Genomic DNA, 13429 nt, shown 5'->3' with positions numbered 1-13429 from the left:
GTTTCTGCATTGGTAGATATTCTTCAGGAGAGCTACTTGCCCTGCATTATGACTGTGTATCACTTCTCTACTTCTTTTATAAGCAATCATTTTGTTGGGAAAGCTCTTGCTTGTGGTGCATTCAGCCAGTTCCCATCGATACCAATAGCAGTGGGGGACAGGGACCAGGAACAGGGGACCTGCCACGGGCACCTGCTGTCCCTGCTGACCCAGGCTGGGGACACATGCCACCAAAATCGTCCCAGAGGATGGCACTCAGGGGGCTCCCGGGCTGCTTTGACATCCTCAGGTGCACCATGTGGCCAGTGGAAAGGCTGACAACCCTCGCCCCGAAGGGACAAGCTGCTATCACCAACCAGCCTGGGACTTCAGAGCCCCTCCAGCGAATATCATCTTCCCTGAAAGATGGTACTGGAGACAAGGAGGGAAACAATCCCACCACTTGCTATTAGCAAAGGCACGGCTATTGAGGACTATTTTGTTTCTTAAACACACTGAAGGAAAACAGCAGTACACCAGAAAAGCAGGGTTTCTGTGACATCCCTGAGCCCGACACACAAAGGGAGACCAGGGTGAAAAAGGGGAGCCAGGTAATTTTATCACTTTCTACCTTTGGCCATCTAGAGTTTCCAGATGAGCACAATGTACGTGTTTCTTAGTCAAGACCAGAGGCATCTGTAGGTCCTGACAAAGGAGATCTGTGCCCTGGGCAGGGCTTGGAGTGGGGCCACACTCTGCTCCCCGCTGCAGTGGTACGATGCATGTGGGACTGCATTTATTTGCAGGGCCACTTTACACTACTAAAAGGACTTCAAAAATTGGCACCAGCGTAGGAGTTCAGCCCAATGAGTTACAATAACTCATGTACTGTAATTCTGGTCTTTCACATAAATAAGTACGTTACTGGTATTTTAAATATGCATTTAGGGACTCTTAGAGTGATTGACTCAATAGAATGTAATAGGTATCATGAAGTTCTTATAGTCCTTAAATAACTCCTTAAATGCTTATTTATGTGAAATGGTAGCTTTTGGATCCTTCTAGCCATTATACTTTAAAGTGCCATAAATCTCTATTTAGGTGTAACTGCACTGCCATCCTGCAGACTTAGGAAATTTAAAACAACGTATGGCGTAGGGTTTGTGGGATATACCGGCATAGACCGATACAGGTTTTTTTCTGATCTTATTTTCCCCTTGATGTCTGAATCTTAATAACACTAAATGCAATTATACTGATTTTACAGGGAGATTATTTTATTCCTTTGCATCCAATGAAAATCCCTATGGCGGTATTTTTTTGAAGTCAAGCATTTTAAGATCTTGCATGAGTAGTAGCTCCTTTTTCTACAGAAGTGACTTGTTTAATATTTACACCACACAGCATTTAAAGTTCTCATCACAAATGAAAGCCCCCCAAAATTTTAAGCTGAAAACAGATCAACTATAGAGACAAATTCCAAAGATTTTTTTTTTTTTCATTTTTAGGTTTTATTTGTCTCAAGCATTTAGTTCATAATTCTTTCTTTTGCAAAAAATGCAAACTAGCATCCCAAACGCTGTGCACATGAATATGCCACACATGACCTGCTGGCTTCCACGATGGCTGCAGTGTCCCCACAGTGGGCTGTTCTCTATGGCATCTGAATAGCAACATCCCCAGATGGAAAAAGATTTTCATCCTTTATATTTTTCTTGCTTTGTTGTGGTGTTTTTACACCACTTACAGCTTAGTTCTCAGTAGTCATATGTTGCGTAGAAAAATTTGACATTATTTAGGTGAACATGTAATTTGATGACCAGTGAAGGCTCTCCTGCAGAGCTGTATTCTGTCTATTCTGCCATGTTGTTCTTAGTAAAGGGAATTTAACCATTTTTTCTCTTTTGTGGGTAAACCAGGTTACATTGGGAAAAGAGGAATACAAGGACCCCCAGGAAGACCTGGACAGCAAGGACCAAAGGGAGAAGAGTAATCAGGTGCTCAGTGGTGAAGCAGGACTTCCTTCTTGGAGGGGACAAACTGGTCCTAGAAGACTTCTGGGAACTGCAGGCTACAAGGGGCAACTGGGTCCCAGAGGTGACACAGGACTGAGAGGTAACTGGGGAGAAAAGGGGTCCAAGGGGGACAGAGGAGAAATGGGTGGGAAGGGCTGGAAGGGAGGCATGGGGTCACCTGGTGTCTGATGATTGTTGGGGCCCCAAGGAGACCCTGAAGTCCCTGGAAAAAGGTGTCTGCCTGGAAAACATGGGCTGGCTGGATTTCCAGGTTGAAAAAGAGAGAAAAGACAGAAGGAAAACGGGAGAAAATGAAATTGTATCTTTTTCAGTGGGTCTAAAAAAAAACCAAACACAGCTTTTGCTTTTTTTTCACTCAGCAAGGGTGAATTCCGGCTGTCCATTTAGTGCTGCCTCTAAGTGACATTTAGGAGGCTACGGTATACTGAGTATGTAAGAGAGGAGAAAAAAGTTTGTAACTTGACTTGATTAATTTATCTATTGTACTGTCTTATATGGAAATATTCCCTCCTCTAATTAACAACATAGCAGAAAATTTTCATTTCAGTCTGTTTTCTGTTTAGTTCAATTGTTTTGTGATAATGAATAAAGGAAACCAGAACACATTTCAATTTTTCAGAAAATAAAATTAATGGCGGGGGAGAGGAGGACCTCTTCCAGGAGGTCTGCTAAATTGTTGTGGGAAATCTTGTGAGAGGTGTTAATTGTTTTTTCACACAGAAATGTTAATTTCCTTTTAACGCTTTTTACCCAGCTCGAATGGAATTTAATTCCATTTTTACCCACTTCCTATTCCATGTGAATATTCTCCTTCCCAGTTTGCCTTCTTGATACTTGGGCATTAAGATTTTAAATTGCCTATTATAACAAACCTAGCTTATTTTCTGTGCTGTTTGGGTTTTCACTGTTTCCTCCTTTATTGTATTTCCAAACCAGATTTTTTCAGTTTATCAGTCTACCTTGTGTCTGCAGGTCTAAATTTTCTATTTTCATTTGCAAACAATTGGAAGTGGAACCCTCTGGTTCCACTTTTTGGTGCTTTTTGAATATCCTTTGCTGATCTCATTTAAGAAATACTCCATTAATTTAACACAAAATATATTTACACAGTTTACTGTGTCCCTCTGTGTTTCAGAATGGCAGCCAAGGAGAGGATCCTGCAAGTACAAGGTGGCTGTGGCCGCATCCAGGTTCAGGACCCCGCTGTGTCCCAGGAGGAGCATCAGGCTGCAGAGGAGGGGAGAGGTGAGGGTCTCTGGTGAAATCCTTCCTTTCCTCCCCATCTCTGATAATGATGGGGAGCCGACATTAAGGTTGCAAGGATTAGTGGTCGCAAGGATGCTGCTTCCTTGGGGAATTGCTTTATGCTGGTTAAAGCTTCTTCCAGGATGCACTGGCTTTTGTGGGTTTGCTTTTGCCAAGCCCCAGGAGGAGCTTTTAGTGACCCAGCAATTATGAGAAGATCCCAGCCCTCCCTATCCATGGCTGGTGGACGTGCCGGTAGAAATCAGTAGCATGGACACAGCTTTTTTTTACTTAGCTTTGCAAATCTCAGTCAAAAACAGTTATCTGCAAATATGCAAGGCTAGGAGTGTGTTTGAAATGTACTTTGAATTTTAATGGCCCACATGCATCATTTATATCAGTAAAATGTAGACCCAGATCCCCTGAATAAACAGAGTGATTAATCTAGTGATAAATCTTAATTTATGCTCTCAACCCATGAGTTTTCCAAACTGCTTCAGGAAGTCAATAAGCACTGTATAATTTAAAAACCTGTGGTTGTCACATAATCTAATAATACTATTCCAGACTGCTACTGTTCAAGCTATTCAGGAAAATGCACTAACCCGGGAGTAAAACTGTGTTTCTTGCTTTAGCTTTAGTGTGCAGCAAATATGGCATTAAATTGAAGTCTGTGAAAGAGTAGCTTTGGTGAATACGGAGGCAACACTGTAAAATGCAGTAATCTTGGTTAAAAATGGTTAATCTTCCCCTGTTGAATAACTTCTGTTGCTAATGAAAAGTCCTGAGTTAAAAGTAAAAAGTAAAAAGACCAAAATAAGGATTTTATTATCATCTATTTGATTGCTTTTATCTTCAATTTATGTGTCCATGGTCTTGTCAGAAATATAACTGCTGAAGTCACAATTATTTTTAACTTCAGTTTATAACATTGAGTCCAATTATAGTATTGAAAAGGGTTATTAATTTTTAAAAAAGAACTGTTTGAATTCAGGATCCAGCTCTGTTTTCAGCAGTACGAATGAGCATCAGTGAGTGCTGGTGCAGGTTCCATTGCAGGATCTGTGACAAGCCCATGTCCTACATGGGGTTAGAGCATCTCGCTTGAAAACTCCTAATTGATTTCTTTGGAATAGCCTAAAAAGCTGGTGAATCAATCTAGTCTGGTATGCGTAGTAATAGACTTGCCTTAATCAACTTTTTATTGCTAAAAGCTGTAGACTATTGTGCAGGAAAAGGTGGTTGCAAATAAATCATGGAGGATTACAATTCTGTTCACTTACATTAAAGGAGAATTGATTGTTTTCTCCAGCCTGCCTGAAACAAGCAGCCTTTCTTGTCCGGCAGCTGAACTTTGAGTGTACTTGTATGTAGTAAATTCAGAGTGATTGAATGAGGCGGTTTCCTTGCTCATATTTCACCAAGACAAGGCAATGAAAGGCAACCTCACATTCCTGAGTTTCATACTGCACTCTGAACTGGGTTGGGAAATCTAAGAATAAATGCTGGCCCATTTTAATGTCACTGGGGAGGGAAATGAGTGCTGTGATTGCTGGGAAAGAGCAAGGAAAATCAATTAGCCCATGTAATCTGGAGAGGTTATCAGTTCCAATAAGAACAACGTTGTCGCAACCCTCCCAGGGGAGATTTGTCCCAGGGGGACAAAACCCCGCCCCAGGTACCCTGCTCTGTGCTGGAAGTGGAGGGAGCAGAAAGCATTCACTTGCTCCATCTCTGTATTTACCTGGGACAGCCTGGATTTGAAGCTGAATTCCCATTTCGATGCATTTCCATGCAGGCACGTGCACACATGCACTCATGATCGCCTACAGCTATTTCTGTAATTTCTCTTTTACCCTTTCTAAACTCCCACTGCAAGGAAGGGAGTGAGATGTCAAACTCTGCACACTAAATACCAAGAGAGAAACCTGGACCCTGCTGAAGCAAAGGAACAAATTCACACTGAGTCTGATGGTACTAAAACATGATGCTGTGTGTTGAAAGAGGAGTGTCCCTAAAGCCCCAAAAACTGGTGTTGGGGGAAGAGCCAAAAAAGTCCCATGTGAAGAGCAGCGTCCCAGCCCGGGGAAAGCATTTGAATTTCCTCGGATTTCAGTGTCACCTTGCTCCTTTCAGGGGACTTTGCCAATTCCCCCTTCTCCCCGCACTGTGCAGGCTCTCATTGGCTACGGGAATACCTGTTACACAAATAAAACTGATTCTCTCTGAAAATAAGATTGCCTTTTTCAAAGTGCTGTTGAGGGGGGGTCGTCCTGGGAGCAGGACCATTTATAAGGTAGGAGATAGCACGCACTGGTCGTTTAGTCTTCAGGCGGGATATTTGCAATGAAGTAGAATTTAAGACGTAGTGGCAATATAATTTGTCTCAAGAAAAGTTACTGTCTGTAATGAATGTATAGCTGCATGAGGACTAGTGTTTTTCCTCCCCTGAATAAGAACTTGAAATAATTAAATAACAGAAAGTGCAATCATCTTCCTGATATTTGAAGCTGGGAGATTGGGGTTAAATACCTCTTGTGAACTGGAATATCTAAATACTGTAATTTGAGGGACCAAACAAAAGAACAAGTGTATTATTACAATGTTATTATGGACACATGCTAACAATTAGTAGAAATTTAGATCCAATTAAATATAGATGTACTGAACGAGGTGTCACTGCAGCAAAGTTTAATTCTCCATATTTTGTGTCCACTGTGAATCATAATGTTTCCTAATGGGGGGATTCAAATGAATGATTTTAGAATCAGTGGTGGTGAGTTAATGTAATGAAAAAGTAAAAAATTTCAGTTTCATTAAAATGCATTTATATATTTAGGAATAATCGTTTTAGGAACAGACTTGCCCATTATAATGAAAATCTATTTAATGATTCCTTGCTCTGAGCAATTTATTTTCTAAACAGACTGGTAAGGTATAATTTTTTTATTAATTAATTATGTTTTTCCAGTATTTGATGGCAATCCATCAATCTGGCTATGTAACTGGAGAGTGTCTGGTTTTAGAGCTTGTTGCAGAAGTGGTTTGTGACAGTAAAACAAAGAAACAGGAAGTTATGGGTTTATTTAGTTGTCTCCAGCAGTGGCAAAACACTCTTCAAAAGGAGAATTTGGTGCTTTTTTTCTCTTCCTAGACAGCAGATGATCCTCCTTCTCTGTGACTGTGGCTGCTTCCCTGCTGCTGGCTGTAAGGTCTGGCTCCTCTCTGCCTGCCTGCGCTGAGTGCTGCCCTCCCGTGCCAACCATCCCGACGTTAATCTCTTCATGGTAAGGTTGGCAGGGGCTGGTTGGGAGCAAATACAGGCCTATGACAAAAATCAGTGCCCAGTATCCTGTCCTAATGCGACACATGCCTGGAGAAGGGATAATTTATCCTTCACTGGAGCCGATGGAGTGAAGAATGGGTTGAACAGCAGCAGTGGGCAGCAGTGATCACTGGGGATTTTGTCTGGCTAATCAATTTTACATTAAATGATTTGTTTTCGTGTGAAAATGGAAAAACTCATGACCCTTTCCTCTAAAACTGAATTCTTAAAGATGGAAAGATTATAATCCATCCCCCAAATACCTGACTTTGAGTCAGACCTCCTTTTGCCCTCTGGATGGCAAGGATAGTCAGCGTTTCTCCTGGTGACTTTTTCATGTAATGAAGTGCCTTAGCTGCTAAGGAGGGTTAGATTACAGGTTCAGCAAGAAAGGGAGTCTGTTCCATTTGTATTTACAGGTCGGTACACTGGTTTAAAAAAGAAACAAAGATGCTTTATATGACAAGTCATCTGAGAGGCGTCATCTGTCCTATAAGAAAAAATGTGTGCTTACTTTGTTCTTTCTTCCTGGTTCAGCTAAATCAACGCTTTAAAAATAAAAAGAATGGACCTGAAAGTTTACACTGAAAGAATATGCAAGTCCAGAAAATCAGTCAGTAACAAAGAAAAAATTGACATAAAAATTTTGGAATAGTTGATGTTTCATCTTGTTTCCATTTATTCTTTTAGAGCAAACCTTTTTATAATGTGCAGTTGTGTTGGACTCTGAAATCATTACTGAATTATTCCTAATCATACACTTGGAAGAAAGACATCATGTGTCCCAGTGATCATATAACTCTCAGTCAGTCCCTTGAACTTCCGTTGATACCCATGGGAGTACTTCCAACCACAGCGAACAGGAGCAGCCAAATGACAAGTGCTCTGTAGGGCGATGGTCAATAGGGATGAGCAGGCAGGATGTTTTGCTAATTTTGCTTTACTTTCCCCATAAAAAGTGAGGCTTTGTAACGTAGTCCTCCAGGCAGATGCCCACATGTGCCTGACACTACTCCTGCAGGTCTTCTGGCTTTGCGGGGAACATGCGAATGCAAAGGGTGTTGTGCAACAATTTATTATTGCGTTCATCTTTTCCTACAGCTGCCAACATGTGGAGCGCACGGGGGCCCATCTCGGTGTTTGTGATGCTGGTTGTTGCTGCTGTGCATGCGGGAGTAAAGGTTACCCCAGCTGTGAAGTACATGAAGACGAAGCCCTTACAGCTGGCGGGTGACGGTGCCTCTCACACCCCCCTCACCCCCCCTGCGGGGAAAAGCCCGTTCCCAGCAGCACCAGGCAGAGCCGAATTACCCACCCCGAGCCCCGCGGCCCGAGGGGCCACCACACTCTTCCCCTTCGAGAACTATACGCTCGACACAGCCGATTTCTTCTTCAACTGCTGTGACTGCTGCCTGCCTGCCGTGGGGCCCTGGGGGCAGCCAGGGGAGCAGGGACCCCCAGGTACAGTGATGCAACTGTCAGCTAAAGCCCATAAACCGTATCAAGGAGTCTTCTGCTTTTCCGTCAAGAAATGAATCAGCAGGACTTGTGCAGCAAATGCCAAATGTGATTGTACCTCGTGTAAAGCCAGAGCAAAAAAGTGCACGCCAGCCACATCCCAGACGTTACAAAACACCGATATGAGTGGGAAAGCCCCAAAAAGGAGCTTCCTCCCCATGGCTCTCACTTTGAGGACCACACCGGCATGGGAGCGCATGCAGAGCTGGCCCCATACCACATCGCTGCTGGCGGGTGCCCCATGTGGCCACACTCTTCGATTCTCTGTCCCTGTGTCTGATCCCCTGGGAGTCACAGATTTACTTTCTCATACGCTTCAACCATGGTTTTATGACCCTCAAAACTACCTCCAAGCAGTTTTGTACCTTTGCTGAAGGTTTATGATAAAAGTCCCTTTTTCTTGGATTTTTTTTCCCCTTGGAAAAGAGGAAGTTAAATACAAAAATAATTTTGGGTTCAAATTTTAAAATAATTATTTGCTCTCAGAAGAGGCAGCTCTGTATAGAGCACCTGAATATTTTATAAGACATACTTTGTCTCTTTTTTCTACTGCTAAAATACATATCTATAGAGCGCCTAATTCTAATACCGCTATAATGAATAGTGCATTAGTCTGCAAATGTTCACTTTAATAGCACTAATATTGGAGATAGAAACTATTCATCTGAGGAAAGGTGGTAAAATCATGAAATAATTTTCTTTTAATACAATGTACTTGAGGGATTTTCACTTCCCATAGCTTGGGAGGGATTGGCTAATAGAAATTATAGTGGTTGCAGAGGGAGTTTGCACTCATACATCTCTTGAGTGTTGATGGAAAAGTCCTTATGTCAAATGGGTTGTGTTGTGATGATTGAAGCTGCCATAGTCTGCTCCCAGACGTGCACTGGGAGTCTCTAGATTCCCAAGTGGGTGAAAAAGTGAAAAAAGATTGAAGCCAGCTTGCTTGCCTTTCAACCTATCCTTTATGCAGTATGGAGCTGTCTGCCAGGTTCCACTTTTATATTTGCAGACTTAAATCTTTTTAAAGAGAGGGGCAATTACGAAGCTATGGGAGCTCCTTAGATGCGCTCAAACATTAAAGACAGATTACTTCTGATGTTTTATGAATGTCTGAGCTCCTGTGGCTCAAGGGCAGCTGGAAGTTCATTTTAAAAAATCTTTAACTACAGCCACGAGTGAAATGCAAAACTACAAGATTTGGGGATTGCAGTAGCTGAAAGGCAAAGGTTGGGGAGCTGCATGCCTGACCAGGGGACCTGTGAGCACGCACCCCGCTAATCTCAGCACGAGCAGTGCAGCGTTGCCCCTGCCACCCCTCGCCTTTCACCCTGCTGTAGGGTTTCAGCTGCAGCGTCTGCAACGCATAGGGGAGCAGGGCTCAGGCCAAACCTGTCTGTCTCACATCTTCTTTGCATTGGTCGTGTGATGCCAAATAGTCAGCTCTTCCCAGGGTGATGGAAACAGAGTTTGCCTTACATGCATCCCTTGATGCCATGTTGCCTAGCTATTGTTGTGAATTTTCTTTATAAGCTTAAACCTTTGAATTACTAAGATAATTTTCTTGATGTGATTATGTTACAGGTCCCAAGGGGGAGAAGGGAGATGCTGGTCTGCAAGGTCTGCCGGGAACTGCAGGTCCTCAAGGTCCAAAAGGTTCTAAAGGAGAAAGAGGTAAAGCAGACTAACGGCTCATTTCGAGAACAGATGCTGTTGTCCTCATTGAATGCCACAAAATTATGGGAAAAAATATTTTTCAAAGGAAACGGAGTATGCTGATATGGATTGACACCTTGCGAGATTTAGCTGGCATTACTGCAGGGACAATAACTCAGATGGTAGTAGTGTATGGGCAGGTGGTATAGGAACAGCTGCCCATAAAGATCTCACTTGAAACTCCTTGTTCTGAATGGGCATTTAAAAACCGAGTTCAATTTGCTTTGGATTAGGGACATAAGTAGGAAAAAACACCATGGAATCTACACACAGGTGTAGAAGCTGCATTTCAATTTAAGTATCTCAGGCAAAATGATTTCAGCTAAGATGGAGAGCAATTATTATCCATCAGTAGTAACTGAAAGGAAATCCTGCCCTTCATTTCAGGCTCGGAGCAGCTCTGTCCTGCTGCCACATACCACTGGTAAGATCCTGCGGCTGCCTTTGGTCGCGGAGAAGCACACAGCAAAGCTAATAATGGGGGTAATCAGCAGCAGTATGCTGTGCAGTTCAGTCAGTGCGGTCTCTTAGGCTTTGATTCACTTCTTGAACAAGACTTTTGGCAATTGTGGAGTGAGAAATGCAGAGCTGTCATCTTCTCCATCTTGCCATTAAACAGCAGCAACTGCCTCCCAACAAGACACTGATTAGAGTCAGAAATCCAACATTTGGGTGAGATGCAGTTGTCTGCGTGATGGTACTTGGTGCCGTGAGATTCAGCTGAGATTTCTGAAGGCATTTCTTGAAAACACGCATTGCTCATCTCTGTTTTATTAATGAAGTGAGGGACACATGCAAAATGGTACCGGTCATCTTCAGTGCAATGATTGCTGTGCTGCAGACAACATCACTAACAGTATATTAATGGTGAACTGTCCTAGGAGGCAAGGGGGAGCAAGGTGAACGAGGAGTAAGTGGAAACCCTGGTTATCCAGGCAAACCTGGGCTGCAAGGTATGTAACACGGGCTGGGAAAGCTAGGAATATTGCACTGGCCTTTCCCTTTGCTGTTGGTGATGCCCCTCCCTCTCCAAAGCAATCCAATACTAATATTTTTAATCTTTTTTTTCCTCCCACTTTGCCCTATTCCTAGGTGAAGCTGGAGTAAAAGGCAATAAGGGCAACTACGGCTTCCCTGGACTAAAGGGACAAAAGGGGTCCAAAGGGGACACTTGTGAGAACGGGACCAAAGGAGACAAGGGAGATAGAGGGGATGTTGGAGACCCGGGAGTGGACGGAGAACGGGGTGACAAAGGGGAAAAGGGAGACACAGGGGAGAAGGGGTACTGCGGGGAGCCAGGGGGGAGAGGTGCGAAGGGAGAAAGAGGGGAAGGGGGGACAAAAGGAGAAAAAGGGAGCAAAGGGGAGATGGGGGTTGAGGGTATTCAGGGGGTGGATGGAAAACAGGGAGAAAAGGGCGAGCAAGGAAGTAAGGGTGAAAAAGGGGACCTGGGACCTGCTGGTGTGACGGGACCTTCTGGGCCCAAAGGGGCTGCCGGCAGCAAGGGGGGCCGAGGGGCACCAGGAAAGAAAGGCTCCCGTGGGGCAAAGGGTGCCCGAGGGGACACCGCAAAGCTCCTGCGATCAGCGTTCAGTGCTGGCTTGTCCAAGCCCTTCCCTCCGCCCAACGTCCCCATTAGATTTGACAAGATCTTGTACAATGACCAAGAAGATTACAACCCTTCCACTGGGAAATTCAACTGCAGTGTGCCCGGGGCGTACGTCTTCGCCTACCACCTGACAGTGAGAGGGCGTCCAGCCCGCATCAGCCTTGTCGCCCGCAGCAGGAAGGTGGCCAAAGCCCGCGAGACACTCTACGGCCAGGAGATCGACCAGGCGTCCTTCCTGACCATCCTGAAGCTGAGCGCGGGTGACCAGGTGTGGCTGGAGGTTGCACGGGACTGGAACGGGGTCTACGTCAGTGCTGAGGATGACAGCGTCTTCACGGGGTTTCTTCTGTATCCAGATGTTTTTGAGATCCTGCTATAGATTCAAAGGGCAAAGATGTTACTGAGAAACATGCCTTTCCTTCTGCCTGCAAGAGGTGAAATGAGCATCAGTTTAGCATATTGGTTTAGTTGCTAGGTTTCGTGACCTTTTGACAAAAATATTTATATTTGCAAAATATGGATTAGTTTTAACTAGCAGCCCCAAGAAGTGACATGTCCTTTGTGCAGGTGGATGATGGCTAAGAGAAACCATTGTCCAAATGCCAGCAGGACCGGTACAGGGAGGGGATTTCACATCACAGACTTCAAGTTTGTAATTAGCCTATTCAAATTATGTAATGAAACTCATTGTCCAACTGCAATTTTAGTCAGGGCAGCTCCTGCAATCCTTGCATGGTCAAAACTCCTCTGGAAATCAGTACTGATAACCATTGGTTTTGGTAAAGATTGCAGAGTTTGTTTTGTAGAGCTTAATCAGATGTGAACACGAGCAGTAGGTTTCTTGAAATCACATGAAAAGATTTAAAGTTATTTTATCATTGAATCAGTTTTATCTAGTACTTTATGGTCATGAATTATATAAAGGATTGTCTAAAAGAGTATTAGAACTATTTGATCAGTGTAAAAAAACTCTAACTACTGTCCTTAGGTAAAAATATATCTGAAACTTTCAAAAGTAACTGAGATGCCTAATCCACCCTATTAGGCTACTCAGAAAGCCCCTGTTTCCGAGCTGCTAACGATTCAGCTGATGCCACACGGTTGGCCCTTGGCCGTGGGGAGGAGGAGGAGGAGGAGGCAGCCAGGTGCAGTCACACGAGTCCTAAGATGTTGTGACAGCCCAGTGGATGTGTGGGCATGTTTTTAAAAAGCTGTTTTACCAAAATGAAACTGAATCTTGTGAAATAAAAGTATGACATTAAATAATCTCTGGATGTCAGATTGGATATATTTCCTTATTACTGCACCTTCTGTCATTGTAGTAATTTTACACCACCTTTGGCATATTAACTATGGCACACAAAATTGTTCCAATCACTCTTTTTTTGAGAAATAAAAATCAAGTCCCATAATTAGCCTTCAGCGGCACTGGGATTTACTTGTCTTCTCAGGCAGTCACAAGCCCGGGACGTTTTCCCAGTGATTTGGTGAATGCTGGGTCTGACCCTAACATGAACAGGGTGAATTAGGCTACTATTCCCATTGCTCTCAGTTTCCTTGCTTAAACTGCCATCATGATTTCCATACCATATTTAAATACCATCATAAATCATGTCCCTGTCCCTAATGTCTTTTTTTTACATGGCACCAAGGTGAAGAGTTCCTGAGACTTTTTTAATACAGTGAGAAAATGAACACCAGAGAACTGCTGTTAAATTTCAAGATAAAACCAAGGCAGTTTTAAAAGGCTGATCCTATCTATCCGGTAAATGTAAAGGGTCCTTCAACTCATCAGCTTTGCAGCCCTCTTTCAATATCAGTAATTCAAATGTGAGATGCACTGGCTTTGTTAAAAAGTTGGTACTTAATTTGGTACTTAATCTGAGTTAGTTCCTATGTGGTTCAAATCCAGAGTACTAAGTGTATAAAAGATGCAGATTTCAGTTTATGAATTCTCTGGCAGCTGTTAAATATTGAGGAAAACCAAGAAGTTGTAATAAT

The 13429-nt window shown here is 43.3% G+C and overlaps 1 protein-coding gene across 1 annotated transcript; it reads left to right on the top strand.

The window, feature by feature from the left end:
* The first annotated feature begins 296 nt into the window (after positions 1-296).
* OTOL1 (otolin 1) lies at positions 297-11807 on the top strand. The gene is made up of 7 exons (XM_009333984.1): positions 297-408; positions 1899-1968; positions 3151-3260; positions 7687-8046; positions 9688-9777; positions 10701-10772; positions 10912-11807. The coding sequence occupies exons 1-7, from the start codon at positions 297-299 to the stop codon at positions 11805-11807; spliced, it is 1710 nt and encodes a 569-aa protein (XP_009332259.1).
* The last annotated feature ends 1622 nt before the right edge of the window (positions 11808-13429 follow it).

Source organism: Pygoscelis adeliae, unplaced genomic scaffold (assembly GCF_000699105.1).
Source record: "Pygoscelis adeliae isolate BGI_AS28 unplaced genomic scaffold, ASM69910v1 Scaffold241, whole genome shotgun sequence".
NCBI classification, from domain to species: domain Eukaryota; kingdom Metazoa; phylum Chordata; class Aves; order Sphenisciformes; family Spheniscidae; genus Pygoscelis; species Pygoscelis adeliae.
The sequence above is the reverse complement of the archived record's forward strand: the minus strand, read 5'-3'. Positions and strand labels throughout refer to the sequence as shown.